The following is an 18678-nucleotide window of genomic DNA, read 5'->3' as shown; positions in this document are numbered from 1 at the left end:
GATGATGACATTTTTAGAACCATCTAATTAAGCCCTATTTTCCTGGCCTCAGAGACAGCTCTATGGTAGCTCACCTGTTCCAGCTTCACCTCGTTAATTAGAGACCTCTTCCTGCAAATGCAGCCAGGTGCTCCAGCCAGCAACAGGCCCAAGGTATTGTCCAGCAACACCTTTTGGGCAAGTCATGTCATACATATGAGAGCTGTATCCATCTCCTAAATGCTCTTCATGTAAACATGAATAAATGAATAGTAGCTGGTTTTCTCTTTTCCCTTGTTATTGAACAGAGGATGCGAACATAGTACTCAGAAAGCAAACTCCTATTGCATTTGGTGTCTATTTCTACTCTATCATCACTTGCACACTACTTTCTACTGCAACCTACGGTATATTTTTACCTTTTTTTCACCTATATATAGCTGCAAGAATAAACTACTTACGAACTTCATTTTGACAGACATTACAGCTTTAACTACCTTTGCTTTCCGGTCATTGTCCTTCTGAACTCATTTTGCTCACATTGTATTTATTCACTATACCTTAGCAGCAGCAAAAAAAATTTTTCAAAACCCAACACAGCTGCAATAAATAACGCTGCTGCACAAATTTGCTGTCTCACTGAACCAAGGAAGCTCAGTGAAGCATTGGCATGTTTCTGACTTTATCAGACTGCAAGTGAGCAACAACTGTTACAGCTTTATCTTGGTACAATACTGCTGACTGCTTCAATTAAAGTATTATATTCTTCTTTATTTAGATACCTCCTGCAGCCCCAACCAGTACAGCAGATGAGCACTTTTGACAGTTGCTATTCATACCCCAACACCTTTTCCCCAGCCTTCGGGGGGGCGTATCGCGAGTGGAAGATGATTTTCATCCAATTTTATATTCCCACTTCTTTTATAGATCTGTGAAAACAACAAACTTCCCTGAGCGTTCATTTCTTTGCCTGAAAAAGAAAGCTAACCAGCTAACTACTTTGCAGATGGATTAGTCAATACTGGTGCAACATTTTGAGAAACATACATTAACGTACATAACAAAAATAATCTAACAGCAATGCTCTGAACTTAACTCCTTTGGGTCCTGCTCAGTAGCCACCCCATTGCAGTGTTGCAGGTTATCAACTGTTTCACTGGTAGATGCACATTTAAGGTACCTTTTAATTTACTCTTACTCAAAGGTTGCTAATGACCAATAAGCTGCCAAATTGCAGCCTGCCACCCAGATCAGACATGATGCAGCGCCTTGCGTTCTCACCCAGCACAGCCAAGGCAGAGGCTCCCCGGCTGCCGATCGGCGGGTGCCGGAGACGCAGCCTTCGCTGTGTTGCCACTGGTGGCTGCCACAAGTGCCCCGGGCAGCCAGGCACAAAGCATCCACAAGCTGACCAAGGCAAAGCATTAACCAAAGTAAGGAAAGAGACAGACGAGATATAGGGTGCTGAGGTAAAATACCACCGATGTGGAAGAGATACCCAGCAGATTACCAATAATACCACAGCCACACCTGCAAAGACACCCCAAAGCTAAGGAAAGACACACCATTTTTGTCACCGAGGAGAGGCACACTTACCATTTTTGTTCGCTGCCTTCAGCTGGCTGCAAGCCAGGCCCCACCAGAGCACAGGGCCCTTCCACCCCACGGTGCGGCACCAGCCCCTGCCACGCTGCCAAAACCCTCCCCCAGGGCGGGGGCTCCCCCACTGAGGGCTCCAGGCACCAATCTCCTGAGCAGGGCCTCAGCTGCCCCAGGGAGCCTCAGCTGTGGCCACCAGCCCCGCACCTGGGCTGGCGGCAGCAGGCGGCAGCCCCGGCCCTGCCCTGGGCCCCTCTAGCCCTCTTCCCCACACAAACCAGCATCCCACAGGCATACAGGTCCTGCCCCGAATAACTGAACGAGTTATTGAAGTACAAACACCTTAGGAGTCTTAAAAATGGCTTATGCAAAGCACTGGAAAGCAAGCGGTCAAGAGCAACCCTCTCCCATGAGCAAGAAAGCAGTGTTTTCTCCCCTTCTCCTCCCCAACACGAGGAATCAGGTCCCTTGTGCAGGTGCCGCTCGTAAACTAAATAAGGGCAGCAGGCATTTGTAACATCACCCTGCTGCACAGCCATTGAAATGCACATGGAGCATGGAAATTCAAAATACAAATCTGTTTGTGCAATACACTTTTATTTTTATTTTATTTTTTTCACCTTTGCAGTCATCTTGGAGTAATCATCATGTAAACAGTAGGATGGGATGGGATTACATGGAGTCGTACGCAAATGGCTCTAGAACACCTCAACGATTATGACAAGGCATTATAAATAACTTCTCTTAATAATATATATTTGCCGTTTTCAGTACATTAAAGAGCTGCCGATTATCTAGGATTAGCTAGGAAGTAGTTTAAATTGTAACCTCTGAGAAACACGTCTCCAAATTTGAAAGTCTTTCTAAGGTTCGCTAGCTCCATAACATCTATGTTACAGGTTAAGCATAAGACTACTTGGGTCAGAAGTGTTTTCTTTGTAACAGAGTTTTACTTGATCATTGCACAAAGCCCTATTATTTTCACTCCACCTTGGTATTTTGCAGAACTTCAAGTAAAGCTTCAGTTCCCTTCTTCAAGTTTTTACCACCTGTATGAAACCGGTTTCTATCATTAAGGGTAAGTCGGATCAGAGATGGACACAGTAAGCAGTCTACCTTAATGACAAGAGTTCAAAGTCATTCTAGCTCATAGACTCCCCAGTAAAGCATAGTCAAAACACTCTAACACCTTTGCTACTGTATATCCCCTCCTTGCTCAGATAACTATATATATTTATATATATTGTACCATATGTATGGTACTTCTGGAAAATGGAGATTATTTACTTAAGCAGCCTCAGGCACATTCTTAAAACATTGACATCTGCAAGGCACCTCCCACTCCCTTGACAATCAGTTTGTGGACTGGTTTTTAGACACACAACCAACAAAAGCTTGCTAATGCCTAATTAATTAATTTCAAAAAAAACCCTAGAAGTTACCAAATACTTCAAAGATATACCTGAAACTTTTTTAAATAATGGGAGATTAACTGCAAATAGCATATAATCAAGTCAAATCATTTTCTTATTACTAGGATGTGTAATGCATAAATATATGAAAAATAAAATTCACAGTCAGTTTTAAAACTAGAATTCAAGTTTGGCTAATAATTCTTAACTTTTATATTTATGTTAATTTCTAAATATAACAGAACAGAGGCAGCATTATCAACCACAAGTACAGGTAAAATAGTATCACTCAAAGTTTATGAAAGAAGTAAGCTTGATAGAAAATTCCTTTCGTAACCAATAAATACAGCCACCTGAGTGCATTTCCACAAGCTTTTCACTTAGGGGGAATCCAAATCAACTGCTAAGAGACATTTAGTAGCATTCTGAATGTTAGCAGCAGCGGTGTAGCTGTGGGCTTTGCTTGTTCTGACTTTGTGAATTGCTAGAGAATGAAGCAGAACTCAGTGTGTGGTGCATTAATTTTCCTTTGCATCTAAGCTGGCCTCTTCGCAATCTCACAATTCGGCTTGAGGTCAGGGGACAGACATCAGCTGACACTTAACTGAGCAAACCCAATCAGTTTCACTTCATCGGGAATCTCAGTGCCATCACAGCCAGAGGCCTGCAAGTACAAACAGAAATGTTTAGTATATCATGCGACAAAGGAGGATTTGACAGCCAGGCTATAAATTTTCCCTGTATCACCCAGTCAGCAAACAGCTTACTTGAAAGAAAGCTTTCAGACTGCTTGATGTATCCTCTCTCAGTGTCAGCCAACGGCATCCTTAATTTTAGCAAACTCTTTTAATCAGTATTAAAAATCATGAAAAAAAAACACTGGGAAATGGACACTTAAGGACCCAAATTCTTTAACCCAGACTTTCCAGACTGGAGCCAAATTTGCTTTTTCATGTGAGCATGCTGTTTTCACTCATGAAGAGCAAATAACCTACATGTATAGAATCCACCTTTTACTGTTGTGCTGTAGACACCAAATGTCTCATGAGTCCAGCTACCAAGTCTGTTTGGAATACCAATCCACTTTAAACAAGAGACTGAAGCAGTCTACGAAGAGTAAATACTAATATTTGCAGAAGGACAGCTCCTTTCTGACAGTACAACTTAGTACTTAAAATTGTATAGTTGAGATTCTTCAGTAAAGTCTGTCACAGTACAAACTGGCACAAGTAATCAGTTACATTTTTCACAAATAACGGTAAGAATATAAAACTACCTTGCTCAGGACTGAACTGTTACTTTAGGTCTGCTTTAAAAAAATTACACACGCTGTAGGCAAAATATTTTTATATTTTGATTTTTAAATATAAAATTTGCTTCTGTAGGACAGAAGTGACTACATTTTAAATAAAGTTTTTTACACATTATTCACCTGTGTGGTAGATAAATCAAAACAGTAATACAACTGGATGAACAGTGTGCAATGGTAAATTATTTATCACAGATGCCTTCAGACTCTTTGGCATATCCCCCAAAAAACCGTCAGAACAATTGGTTCACCCTATAAAAATGCTCTTGATCCTTCTGTGCATTAGTAGCAGTTGAACTCCTTAGTAGAACTGGTTTGTGTATATGCAATATAAGGAAAAGACCTCTCAGATTATGTACACAAGGTGCACCGAATGACATTATCCATTGAGTTTTCATGACCAAAAATAAACTCACTTGATACTTGTGGAAGCATTACATCAGGCTACTCCTTCAAATTTACTTTGATCAGACACAGAGAACAGAAGTTCTCTCTTCAGAGAGTATTTCACAGGTCTTATTCCACTGAAGCAGTAAGTTAAAGGTCTGAGATCATCACCATTGGTTACTATAAGATATGTCAATGGTTTTTGGATTGGGAATTTACTAAATAAATGGAGTTTGAATTTTGCACTTAAAATATCATGATAATAAGAGCTAATATTATTAACATCATTCTACACTCTAGCTAGCTATCAATCTCCTCAAAGCCATGCTTAGTAATATATCTAGATGCATATAGATTTTAAAATGTCTTTCTTATCAATAAATATTGCCTAATATTTAATGCACCTGGAAGCTATTAGCTTATATTTTGTGCTTAGCATAAGTACAACTACTATACACAAACTGCAACATACAAGAAAAGCTCTTAGTATTTGCAATTCACTGTTTAGTGACTGAGTGCATTCTTTCATTAATGTTTTCTTCCTCCCTTTTTCATCTGAAAAATCCTTACATAAAATGCAAATTATGCTGCGCAATAATTTTGTGTTTCCTTGAGTGTCGCCAAGATTACTTGTGTATTACAGCAGCCTCCTTCCCAAAGTGTGGACAGCTGGATCCTGCAGGGAAGTCATGATTCTCTGTCAGCCAAGACAACTAAGGGAGGTTTAATACTATATATGTTCTGTAGAATGACATCATTGGAAGATCAAAGATGCACTGTTAAAAAAATATGCAAGAGGGAGACCCAACCTTAAAGACAGATTCATCCGGACACCTCACTTTTATAACTTTCTTTACCATTTGGCAATAATTAAAGACAAAACTGGTTAAGATATAAGTTGTTGTTCTTTTTTCCCCAAGGATGAAAATGCTTGCTGTTTGAATAGAAATATTATATACCAGCAAAATACCAGCAAAAGCAATCTGCAAGCAGTGAGATACTAACCAGGTTCCTTGTCCACAAACAGTGGTAATAATCGTATAATAATCGTAATATAATCGTAAATAATCGTAAATAATCGTATAGCTTGGAAAGAACCTTTAAGATCATCAAGTCCAACTGTAAACCTAACACTACCAAGACCACCACTACACCATGTCCTAAGCACCTCATCGAAATGTCTTTTAAATACCCCCAGGGATGGCGACTCAACCACTTCCCTGGGCAGCCTGTTCCAATGCTTGACAACCCTTTCAGTGAAGTAAAATTTCCTAATATCCAGACTAAACCTCCCCTGGCACAACTTGAGGCCATTTCCTCTCGTCCTATCACTTGTTACTTGGGAGAAGAGACTGACCCCCACCTCTCTACAACCTCCTTTCAGGTAGTTGTAGAGAGCGATAAGGTCTCCCCTCAGCCTCCTTTTAGTTTTCATTATCTCCTTCAGTTGAGAATCTGAAGCTGCTAAAAGCAAACAGAGCTTTCGTTTCTCTGTCCTTGCAGGTGAGACATTAAGAAGGAAAGAGAAATGTCTAAAATCAGTGGAAACAATGCCAAAATATACAAGGGGTAAGTGACCATAAAACTGATTTGACTTATTTTTATCTTTGCCTCTAAACACTGTTCCTATCTAAAAAGAATTTCATAAAACTGGCATCATGACAAATATGCAATTTGTTTAGAGGATGTGAATTCTGTATTCTGTTATTTCAGTTACGGATATTAAGGTGCCTTTTTATGGTATTTGTTAAGATGAAAGAAGTACTTATGAGCATTAGTTACTGGAGAAACAGACACCCACAACTATTATTATTCTTATTTTGTTGACTCATCACAAGGACAAATGTCTGTCCCACTTGCTCAGCTGCTACTTACATCTGAATCACAGAATCATAGAATCGTTTAGGTTGGAAAAGACCTTTAAGATCATCAAGTCCAACTGTAAACGTAGCACTGCCAAGTCCACCACTACACCACATCCCTCAGCACCACATCTACACGTCTTTAAATACCTCCACGGATGGGGACTCAACCACTTCCCTGGGCAGCCCCTTCCAATGCTTGAAAACCCTTTCCATGAAGAAATTGTTCCTCATATCCAATCTAAACCTCTCCTGGCGCAACTTGAGGCCATTTCCTCTTGTCCTATCACTTGTTACCTGGGAGAAGAGACCAACCCCCACCTCTCTACAACCTCCTTTCTGGTAGTTGTAGAGAGTGATAAGGTCTCCCCTCAGCCTCCTTTTCTCCAGGCTAAACAACCCCAGTTCCCTCAGCCGCTCCTCATCATACTTGTGCTCCAGACCCTTCACCAGCTTCGTTGCCCTTCTCTGGACACGCTCCAGCACCTCAATGTCCTTCTTGTAATGAGGGGCCCAAAACTGAACACAGTATTCGAGGTGTGGCCTCACCAGTGCCGAGTACAGGGGCACGATCACTTCCCTAGTCCTGCTGGCCACGCTATTTTTGATACAAGCCAGGATGCAATTGGCTTTCTTGACCACCTGGGCACACTGCTGGCTCATATTCAGGCAGCTGTCAACCAACACCCCCAGGTCCTTTTCCGCTGGGCAGCTTTCCAGCCACTCTTCCCCAAGCCTGTAGCATTGCATGGGGTTGTTGTGGCCCAAGTGCAGGACCTGGCACTTGGTCTTGTTGAACCTCATACAGCTGGCCTCGGCCCATCAATCCAGCCTGTCCAGGTCCCTCTGCAGAGCATTCCTACCCTCAAGCAGATCAACACTCCCACACAACTTGGTGTCATCTGCAAACTTACTGAGGGTGCACTCCATCCCTTCGTCCAGATCATTGATAAAGATATTAAACAGAACTGGCCCCAACACAGAGCCCTGGGGAACACCACTTGTGACCGGCCGCCAACCGGAGTAAACTCCATTCACCACCACTCTCTGGGCCCAGCCATCCAGCCAGTTCTTTAGCCAGCAAAGAGGACACCTGCCCAAGCCATGAGCAGCCAGTTTCTCCAGGAGAATGCTGTGGGAAACCATGTCAAAGGCTTTACTGAAGTCTAGATAGACAACATCCACAGCCTTTCCCTCATCTACTAGGCGGGTCACCTTGTCACAGAAGGAGATCAGGTTGGTCAAGCAGGACCTGCCTTTCCTGAACCCATGCTGGCTGGGCTTGATCCCTTGGTTATCCTCTACATGCCATGTGATAGCACTCAGGATCATCTGCTCCATCAGCTTCCCTGTTACCGAGGTCAGGCTGACAGGCCTGTAGTTCCCCGGGTCCTCCTTCCAGCCCCTCCTGAAGATGGGTGTCACATTTGCTAATTTCCAGTCAGCAGGGACCTCCCCAGTTAGCCAGGACTGCTGGTAAATGATGGAAAGGGGCTTGGTGAGCACATCTGCCAGCTCCTTCAACACTCTCGGGTGGATCTCATCAGGCCCCATAGACTTGTGAGTGCCTAAGTGGTGCAGCAGGTCACTAACCATTTCCCCCTGGATTATGGGGGCTCCATTCTGGTCCCCGTCCCGATCTTCCAACTCAGGGGGCTGGGTACCCAGAGAACAATTGGCCCTGCTATTAAAGACTGAGGCAAAGAAGGCGTTAAGTACCTCAGCCTTTTCCTCATCCTTGGTCACTGTGTTCCCTCCCCCGTCTACTAGGGGCTGGAGATTCTCCTTAGCTCTCCTTTTGCTGCTAATGTATTTGAAGAAGTGTTTTTTGTTGTCTTTTACAGCAGCAGCCAGATTGAGCTCTAGCTCAGTTTTGGCCCTTCTAATTTTCTCCCTGCACAGCCTTGCTACACCTTTGTAGTCCTCCTGACTTGCCCGCCCCTTCTTCCAGAGGTCATAGACTCTCCTCTTTTTCCTGAGTTCGAGCCAGAGCTCTCTAGTCAGCCAGGCTTGTCTTCTTCCCCGCCGGCTCATCTTTCGGCACCTGGGGACAGCCTGCTCTTGTGCCTTTAGGACTTCCTCCTTAAAGAAAGTCCAGCCTTCCTGGATTCCTTTGCCCTTTAGGGCTGCCTCCTAGGGGACTCTCTCGACCAGTCTCCTAAACAGGCTGAAGTCTGCCCTCCAGAAGTCTAAGGTGGCAGTTCTGCTGACTCCCCTCCTTACTTCTCCACGTATCAAAAACTCTATCATTTCGTGATCACTCTGCCCAAGACAGCCTCCAACCATCACATTACCCACGAGTCCTTTTCTGTTCACAAACAACAGGTCCAGCGGGGCACCTTCCCTAGTTGGCTCACTCACCAGCTGTGTCAGGAAGTTATCTGCCACACACTCCAGGAACCTCCTAGACTGTTTCCTCTCTGCTGTATTGTATTTCCAGCAGACATCTGGCAGGTTGAAGTCCCCCACAAGAACAAGGGCTAGCGATCGTGAGGCTTCTCCCAGCTGCTTATAGAATATTTCATCTGCCTCTTCATCCTGGTTGGGTGGTCTGTAACAGACTCCCACCACAATATCTGTCTTGTTGGCCTTCCCCCTGATTCTTATCCATAGACATTCCACCCTATTGTCACCATCATTAAGCTCTGAACTATCCAGACACTGCCTAACATACAGGGCTACCCCACCGCCTCTCCTGCCTCGCCTATCCCTCCTAAAGAGTTTATAGCCATCCATCGCCACACTCCAGTTGTGCAAGTCATCCCACCATGTTTCCATGATGGCAACCATATCATACTTTTCCTGGTGTACGATGGCTTCTAGCTCCTGCTGTTTGTTGCCCATGCTGCATGCATTGGTGTAGAGGCATTTCAGCTGGGCTGTCGTCCATGTCTCCTTATGTCCATGTCCAAGTCTCCTTATGTCCATGCCTCCTCAGTATCCCCTAGCTCAACTCTGTTCAACTTCAGCTGTGCCCCAGAGTACCCAGCACATCTCAGAGACACAGGCTGAGTGCCCTCGCTGGCACCTGCTCCCTCTAACCGTGGCACGTTGTCCCTCAGCTTCCCTCGGGCAAGCCTGATATTATCCCCCTCCCCTTTCCAGTCTAGTTTAAAGCTCTGTCGACGAGCCCTGCAAGCTCCTGAGCAAAGATTCTCTTTCCCCTTTGAGAAAGATGAATCCCATCAGACGCCAGCAAGCCTGGTGTTGTGTAGGCCATCCCGTTATCGAAAAAACCAAAACCGTGGTGATGACACCAGCCATGGAGCCATGAGTTAATAGACTGGGTACCTCTGTTCCATCTAGTGTCACTGCCCACAACTGGAAGGAGAGAGGAGAAAATAACCTGTGCTCCAGAGTCCCTTACCAGCTGTCCCAAGGCCCTGAAGTCTCTTTTGATTGCCCTGGGACTTCGTGTTGCAGATTCATCGCCCCCCACATGGAAGAGCAGTAGAGGGTAGTAGTCCGAGGGCCATACCAGGCTAGGGAGTATCCTCATGATATCCTTCACCTGGGCCCCAGGGAGGCAGCAGACTTCCCTAAGAGGAGGGTCAGTCCGGCATATCAGACCCTCGGTACCCCTTAGAAGGGAGTTGCCCACAACTATAACCCGTCTTCTCTTCCTTGTGGAGGTGGTGTTGATACGAGAGGTACACTTTTCTGACCTAGGCGACACCTCTGGCGTAGATAGACCGTCATCCTCATCCTCCATTGCCTGGCCTTCCACCTCCACGGCCTCATACCTCTTGTACAGAGGCACCTGGGAAGGTGAGGTGGGCAAGGAGGGCGTTTGCCTGCCGCCAGGAGTGTGGACTTGCCTCCATTCACTCTCCTTTGAGCTGCTGCCTTCAGACCAGTGGGCGGGGGATACAGGATCCCCTTGATCATGGGTTCTTACTGGTGGCTGCTGCTGCTCCTGTTCCTGTCTCGGGGGGGCAGAGCATGGCACCACCAGACTAATCCTAGACTAAAGAGCACTTTTCAGTTGAATTCTCTGAATGGATATAGGATTAGCTACATTTAGACTTTGAATCCCCATGAAATATTTACCAACAAAATATGTTTTAATCAAGTTGTATACAAGTGCTCTCAAAGTCAGTGAGACCTTGCTAAGAGGTAACAAACACTCAGTAGGGCATACAAACAAATGACGGAGTTCTCCTAGGCAACAATTCATTTAGCAACTCCACTACACAACATAGAAACAGGCAGAAACAGAACATATATTAAATTAATCCAAGGATAAGAATAAATTAGGATACTTCTAGTTATGTTTTCCCGGGAAGCAGGGAACTAATGCAGGAAACCTAGGTTAAAAATATCAGGAAGAAACAGGTTAAAAATTAACCTCAGGAATTGCTACCTAGCCAATGGAACTTACCTTAAGAAGGGACAAAGACATTGATTTTGGATTGTCTATTAATTCTGATTATGGTAAGGAGTAGGATTATAATAGCATTTACTCACTGGAATCTGAAATACCATGTGATGTTGACTGCACCCCAGCAATAAATCAAACTGAATCACAGAAATACCCCAACCTAAATTTTCAAGTGGATATGTTTTCAACATATATAAACATTAACTGGATACTATGGGATATTACATTTTGGAATCTCAAGCCTCTATTTTAAGTGTGTGAACTAGAAACCCAGATTTCTACAGAGCCTCTGGAGTATCTATGTATCTAAATGCTCTTGGTGAGATGCCATTGACTACACAATAAACCTAAGTCAGATGTTCAGACAGCAAGAATACAGATCAGCTGCAATAAGAGAAGCATCAGCCTTTAAGCTATATTTAGATAGTAAGGGCCACAGAAACAAAACAATTTGAGTTACATGTCCTTATTCCCGACCCCAAACCCTTCTCAAAAGAAACGTGTAAGTTCTGGTGATTTTACTGGATTGTAGAGGAAAAATGAGTCCAAATGAATTGGTCAGTTAAAACTACTCAAATCTATATTTAAAAAATGACATGGAAGAACAATCCTGAATTAATACATTATCATCAACTAGCTCACTTACTCTCTAAAAATGGCTCTACAGCCCATATGAAGCAGCTGCTTTTATAAACAAAGCTGTGATTCTGGAGACCTACTTATCTAACAGACATTCAGTCTAGTCTTTCATATGCAGCTGAGTCACTCTCAGCAAGGGGTGCTGAAAGCTAATTGGTAAGAGTTTGGTATTTACATAGCTAATCATTCAATAGCTTTAGGTATGTAAATTTTTCTACTTAATTTTAGCAAGAAATAAAAACAAATACAGCACATCAATTCTGAATTAAGTTTTTGCAATGTAAAGTTATTAATATTAAATTAGATCTACCATGATAGCATCAAAATCGACCAAAATTAGGACCCATGGTACAGGGCACAAAATGCAGCACAGAAAACAGTCCCAGGCCCAAACCCAGGGTCTGATGCTGTATATACAGAAGACAAAAAGAGGTGGGGAGGGAGAAACAGTAATGAAATACAGTGGGAGCAAGACCATCTTGCAAGTGTGGATGGTCAATTGAAGGAAGGTTGAAGGGAAGAACTAAGGAGAAGCAAGCAGTGGAGAGGGCAACCCACATGCAGGAAAAATGGTTGCAGGTGTTGGAAAAAATGGGATTGGAAAAAAATGTCCATTAGCAGAGGACACTTCAGCCAGGGCAGACTCTGAGGGAGTGGGAGTGGAGGGGAGTTAACCTAACAGCTACAGTTTTCTCTGCTTTACTTGTTTCTGCCATTCTTCCCAGGGGTTTTCTCCCTGCAGTTTTGTGCTGGTTTTGGCTGGGATAGAGTTAATTTTCTTTATAGTGGCTGGCTGATGTGGGGCTATGTTTTCGATTTGTGCTGAAAACAGTGTTGACAACACAGGGATGTTTCAGTTGTTGCTAAGTAATGTTTGCAGTAGTCAAGGACTTTTCAGCTTCCCATGCTCTGCCAGGTGCACAAAAAGTTGGGAGGGGGCACAGCTAAGATAGTTGATCCAAACTGACCAAAGGGCTATTCCATACCATATGATGTCATGCTCAGTATATAAAGCTGGGGAAGAAGAAGGAAGGGGGGGACATTCGGAGTGATGGCATTTGACTTCCCAAGTAACCGTTACATGTGATGGAGCCCTGCTTTCCTGCAGATGGCTGAACACCTGCCTGCCCATGGGAAGGAGTGAATGAATTCTTTGCTTTGCTCTGCTTGTGTGTGCGGCTTTTGCTTTACCTATTAAACTGTCTTTACCTCAACCCACGAGTGTTCTCACTTTTACTCTTCTGATTCTGTCCCCCCTCCCAACCATGGGGGAGTGAGCAATCGGCTGCATGGTGCTTAGATGCCAGCTGGGGCTAAACCACAAGTTTCTCACCTAAACCTCAGACTTCCTCAGAACTCATGTGAATGACCTCCTTCTCCCTGCACAGTTATGGAGCTGTGTGACTGTACATATCCCTGATGTCCTGTCATAATAGGGTTTAGGTTTTTTCTGTCACACATGGCAATTTCAATCATCTTATCTGTCAACACATTTATTCAGCAAAATAGCTGTAAATGAGACAAAATCCAGACTCTGTGTGAACACTGTGATAATTAGTTTGTTTCTTCCCTTCATGCTTTTACTTACCAACTTAAAAGTCAATGTTTTCAAGGCCTTTGGATCATCTACTATCTTCTGTAAGTTAGCAGCAACTGTAAAATAAAGTATGAAAAAATATGATTTACAGAAATTGCATTCAACATGACATCAAGCCTCATGTTGAATCTTCCACTTAATTCTACACACATAGATGTCTGTAAATTACCACTTGAATCATTAATCACTCTCTAGCTGTCGTTTGAAAGTCAGAGGGCAGTTAGGCTGCCATAAATCCATCCTCCTTTCTTTTGCAGTCAATGATATTTTGTGACTATGTGAACTGATTCAAGGGAAAAAACTGCCTGAAAACCAAATGACAGAAAAAAATAACTACTAATTTCCAGCTTAGTCTATTCCATAAACAATTAACAATCGCACAAATGCAAGTGCAAGGAAAATGGGAGAATCATGCAGCCAAGGATAAGCTGATGGCTGTCATGATATAAATCATGTTTCTACTGTAGCCAGGGCCACCGTCAGCACAAGTTTCTAGGGGAAGGCTGAGCTCACTGTCCCTTCTAACTTCTGTTTCTTCTGGCTTTATGTGTGTGCTTCTGTCCCTTTTTTGGGCTGGCGTTAGTACCCACACACACTCTTGGTGATCTGTTACAGCTCACCACAAAAAGAAAAATGAGCAAAAATAAGAGTGATACAAAAGGAGCTGATCTTCAAACAATTCTCTCAGTAAGCATGACCAAGATGATTTGTGATGTAACAGCAATAAACAGTTTAACTAGATCTACAGTTAAAGTGTCCAGAGAAGGAAGCTGTATGCTGTAACAGAAGTAGCAGGAAGGGAATAATTCACTCCTTGAAAACAGAGAGGGAGGCAGGAAAATAATAAACCCTTTTTCTATCAAAACACCTAAGTCACACTTTTAATTGGTCTATTTTTTACAATACTGCTACCATTAATCTTGACCAAAAAATTGGCTGCTTTCAGCCTTGTACGTTTACTAAACTTGTTCCCCAGCTTCGCACAGTCACAGATCCTGAGCTAACTCAGACCAAATCATTGAGAGCCTTTGTTCAAGACTGACTTATGAGCACAAGATGTCATCAACAGGACATCAGCATGAGATAAAGACTCCACACTTGGCAGAGCTGTTTAGACAAGATTTTAAACAGGAAATAAACAGATATTAAGTAGCAGACATTTCTTAGTACACTGAGCAGGTAAGTACCATAAAGCAGAGAAGCAAGAAACCAGATGTTCTCCATAAATAATACTTTCCACAGACTTCATAAGGTGGAAGATACACAGCAAACATTTGCATGTTGAATGTCCTACTGCTACAAACTCAGGTTCCTACTTCCTCCATCTTCTAACATCACGATGATAAAATTTTCACTCCTACCATGCCTGATCATATATGATTCACTGTGTAGTAACAGAAATTGGCCTCACAGGGAGAAGTACTGTATTTGGCAAGGAAATTTAGAGAAGTAAACAATTAGGCCAATCTACCACTGTTAAATGCAAATTAAATTTTTTGGGGTCTCATTTTCTTTATACCACTGAAATGGCATCAAAGATTGTTTATTACACCTGTAACAAATTTGACCAGGAATGAAAGGGTGTTTGAAACTAAAAACAAGCCTTAAAAGCAAGCACAAGGTACATTTTGTAGAGAAGACTTTTTGGAAAGAGAAAAATGAACCTTCACAGTTAAATGAACTCAACTACAAGCTTTCCGGTTTTAAAGCTTCATTATTCATAATCTTCTTTATTCTAGTCATTACAAACAGTTTTTCTTTTAATCACACAAGACACTTCCACAATCAATAAGTCAATTTTATTGCAATACCTCCTACCTGATAAAATACATGCAAATACAGATAACGCTTTTCATTACAATTAATATTTAGAACCTCATACCTAGGCAAAAAGGAGTGTTCAGCCTCATAGCTTGTGAAGCCAGGATAGAATAGCTTCAATTTTTTTATGACTTAAAAATGTATAAAATAGGATCATGCACTCACAAGAGCAGCTCTGGCTTATCCAAATCCCCATAAAACATGTCTTTAAAAAAAAAATAAAAAAGAAAGAACAAATTATCCAGCTAGTGTTAGCTGGCTTCACTGAAATGGAGACACAGTGCTACAAAACCGGATCGGAGTTGGGTCCTAAATCCAAAGGCTTCTAACTTCACCTATTATAAAATGTTACAAAAAGATGAGCTTCAAATGCACCCTCGTCTTCAGGAGGGGCAGTGTTTCATTTAATGTTGAGCAGCTGTAGAACAACTAAGGCAAGTCAGCATGCTGCTTGGCTATTTTGCCTGAATGCAAAAACTTGCAGCTGCCCTTATGCAAAGTTACTGGCAAAGTTACTATTCCTGCACTCGCAGACAGCAGCCCATTATCAGCAAGTGTTTTAATGATCTATCATACAGTGGAAAGCAGCACTGAGGGCTTCACAAGTAGTATTAAAATCCTAAAAAACCCTAACCTTCCTGCTGGTTCTTTACCAGGGAAGAAATTAAAATTTTCAAACCAAAAATAGCAAAAGATAAACTAGCAATATATGTAAATAGTTAATTCTAATTACTTTTTTTTTTTTAATTAAACACCGTTACAGAAAGGAGTGATAGATGGGTATCATTCTTCAAGAAAACTGTGTTTCAAAGAACTGTGCTCATTAAAAGGCTACAGGGACAGAGTTTTATTTGTTCACTTGTCTTTACTTTTAATATGAACACAAGCCAAAAACCTTTCCATATAAAATGCTAGAGAAACATCTGAAGCAAGCATATGAAATATGCTTTATTTTTGCTTCTCTGATGGGCCATAACTAGAGTGGGACATGTTTAATCAAACAGAAGATTAGGAGGATTTAAGGGAGTAATGCCAGATGTTTTCAGGCTACACCTGAAAATGAGAAAGCAGACCTGCAAAGAGTCCGTAATATCAGAATACAAGTTCACATAAAAAACAGTCACATCTGCAGTTTCCTACAGAGAGATTTTTTCCATTTCAATTATACGCATTCAGCATTTTTCAAGGAAAACTAGCATTTCACCTGTCACTTTTGGTACTCTGTGTTTTACATTTTCTGGTCTTTACAGAATGGCAATAAAAATGGTTTTGCCAAAATAATGTCATTAATCTCATTCAATCAAGCCACCGTGAATGTAAATCCCCCCCAAGGCCTGCTCTTTCTGCAATATCTGAAAGCCTAAGTAATTAACATCAACTAAGAATCAAATATGCATGCATAATTACCTAGCAAAACCATACAGTCCTGTTGGTATCTTCTTCATTTTTCTAACTCCTTGCTTTTGTTTGGCTAGGTCCTGTCCTTATTTAGACTGCAAAGCCAACAATTAGAGGCAACTGCCTGAATTTGGATACCTAAGTCTGCATTTCAGGAAACTGCTTAAAATATGGTTCATTTTTTTTTAGGGATGAGGCAATCATTATCCTTTTCACCTTACTGCAAGCCAAAGGTTCTAGGACCTCATACGTAGCACTGGGCATGTATATCTCTGCACCTATACACCTTGAAGATCTGGGCTCAACTGGTAACTGGAATCTTTGGGGGCCTGACATAGTCAGCTAGGAAAAACAGCAGTAACCCATAAACTGTAGGTGTCCATGGCATCTCTAGTTTGGTTAACTTCCTTTAGAAATAGAACCTGCAGCACAGGCACCAGAAGCCATCCAAGCAGTTGAAAGTCCTTCCTGAAAGCCAGCCTGCAGTGCCTTCCAATTATTTCTCCAGAAAGTCTGGGGACCCCATCTTAACTACTGGAATACTCATCCTACTTTAAATGCTACTATTCCTTACTACTGGAATACTCATCCTACTTTAAATGCAATTAAATTAAGCTATCAGTTGCATTAAATCTAACTGACTTACCACTCTTATGAATATACTTCTAAAAATTTAGAACTATTACTAAACCTACAGTTTGGACCACTAAGTATCCAAAGCCTCCTGAAAGACATCGAGAAATTCATGCCAGACATACGCTCACAACAGTAAACAATGTTCTCGCATACAAGCAGTTGCTGCTACTGTTAGCCCTATTCAGAATTACTGATGGCATCAGGCAAGAAAGAAAAACAACTACTTTTAAGTGGAACTACTATTAGGCTTTACTGATGAACATCTCCCCCGGCTACTAAATTTAGGCTCCTTTCATCAAGGAAAATGATTTATTAGATCAAGACTCACTAACCCTCCCAGTACAGTTCACATACAAGGTTTTAATTTGGCTTAAATATGAAAAACGAGCCTAAAGTTTCTAGATGCAGATGAACCCAACCACAGCTGCAAACACTAGGGAGGAAAATAACCATCCCACTCTCACCACCTTTCCCTCCCCCATGCTTCCAACAGTTCTTCTATTGCCAGTCAGTGAACAAAGTCAATTTAATACAGTAATGCTCTCCCTCAAGTGAAAAGGAGTTTCACATTAGGAGTTTCTAGAGAGGTAGGAATTGTTCTCTCAACTGATACTTAAATTATTTGGAAAAGTGGAGAGCATTGTAAAATATATGTCTCTGGATTCTACTTTACACCTTAGCTCTAAGTTAAGTATACTACAGTTCCTATTGACAAAGCCATTTTTCTTTGATTTACTCCAAAGTCATGCCTTGGATGTTGTACTTCTGAAATACATAGTAATTAGTTTGCCTGCAAGCAGCATTAATTGACTATTTCAAATCCTGTTGGGAATTCACTGTTTCTACAAGGCCTGGACATACTAGACTCAACTTTATTTTGCAGAGTGTTTTCTCAAGATGTTATGGCCACGCTCCTCCTATAAAAGTCAGAAGAAGAAACATGAACAAGATAACTGCAGGAAAAAATTAAGTGGTGATGGAAAAACCTTTGCCAGCAGTAACCTCAAGTAAATAGAGTATACTTCAAATCATGCCTTGGAGCAAAAGCCCTCTTCAAACATTAGCAGCAGTTAGCACAGTAGGCTTTTTATTGTTTACAAAAAAAAATGAGGTGCCGTTGTGCTTTCTTCAGAAGGCTTCTGAAGGACATATAATCAACCTATGTACCACAAATCATTCCAGGTTCTTTTGCAGGTTTTGCTCAGTGACAAATGGTTGTGCCACTCTGTCAAAATAAATGTCTGCACTTGCAGAACATGCAATAGGATAAAAGGCCAAACCCAGCATATAAATATACACAACACAGGCTGCTAATTGCAGGTGTAATAAATAACACACACACACACACACCCCCCTACTACAGTCCTCTAGCATGCATATTTATGTAGGACATACTACAAATCACTCTCTGCTATATGACAATTTTGGCCAACCACATCTGTTATAATTTTTAAATAAGTGATCAATATAAGCTGAGGTAACAGAACAAAAAAGGCCATCTTCAAGATCACAAATAAATGTAAGAGAATGGCAGTCTCAAATAGCTGTTTTGCTCCTGTAATGTGACAAGACTGTGCCTGGTTATTTAAAATTCTTAACACAGCATGAAACCTAACCCTAATGGCTTCTGAATAGGGAAAACTTCTGGAAAAGTTAAA

The 18678-nt window shown here is 41.8% G+C and overlaps 1 protein-coding gene across 3 annotated transcripts in view; it reads right to left on the bottom strand.

Moving 5' to 3' along the window:
- Positions 1–2172: 2172 nt before the first annotated feature.
- Positions 2173–18678, bottom strand: part of STK39 (serine/threonine kinase 39) — a 113177-nt gene continuing 96671 nt past the window's right edge. For all 3 annotated transcript variants that reach the window (XM_075511961.1, XM_075511959.1, XM_075511960.1), the window contains 2 exons: positions 13157–13221; positions 2173–3654 (listed from right to left, as the gene is read on the bottom strand). In XM_075511961.1, coding sequence (XP_075368076.1) covers positions 3580–3654; positions 13157–13221 — 140 coding nt within the window. In that variant the 3' untranslated portion in view covers positions 2173–3579. The remainder of the gene's footprint in view (positions 3655–13156; positions 13222–18678) is intronic.

This window comes from Mycteria americana, chromosome 9 (assembly GCF_035582795.1).
Source record: "Mycteria americana isolate JAX WOST 10 ecotype Jacksonville Zoo and Gardens chromosome 9, USCA_MyAme_1.0, whole genome shotgun sequence".
Classification (NCBI taxonomy): Eukaryota; Metazoa; Chordata; class Aves; order Ciconiiformes; family Ciconiidae; genus Mycteria; species Mycteria americana.
This window is presented reverse-complemented; position numbering and strand designations above follow the sequence as displayed.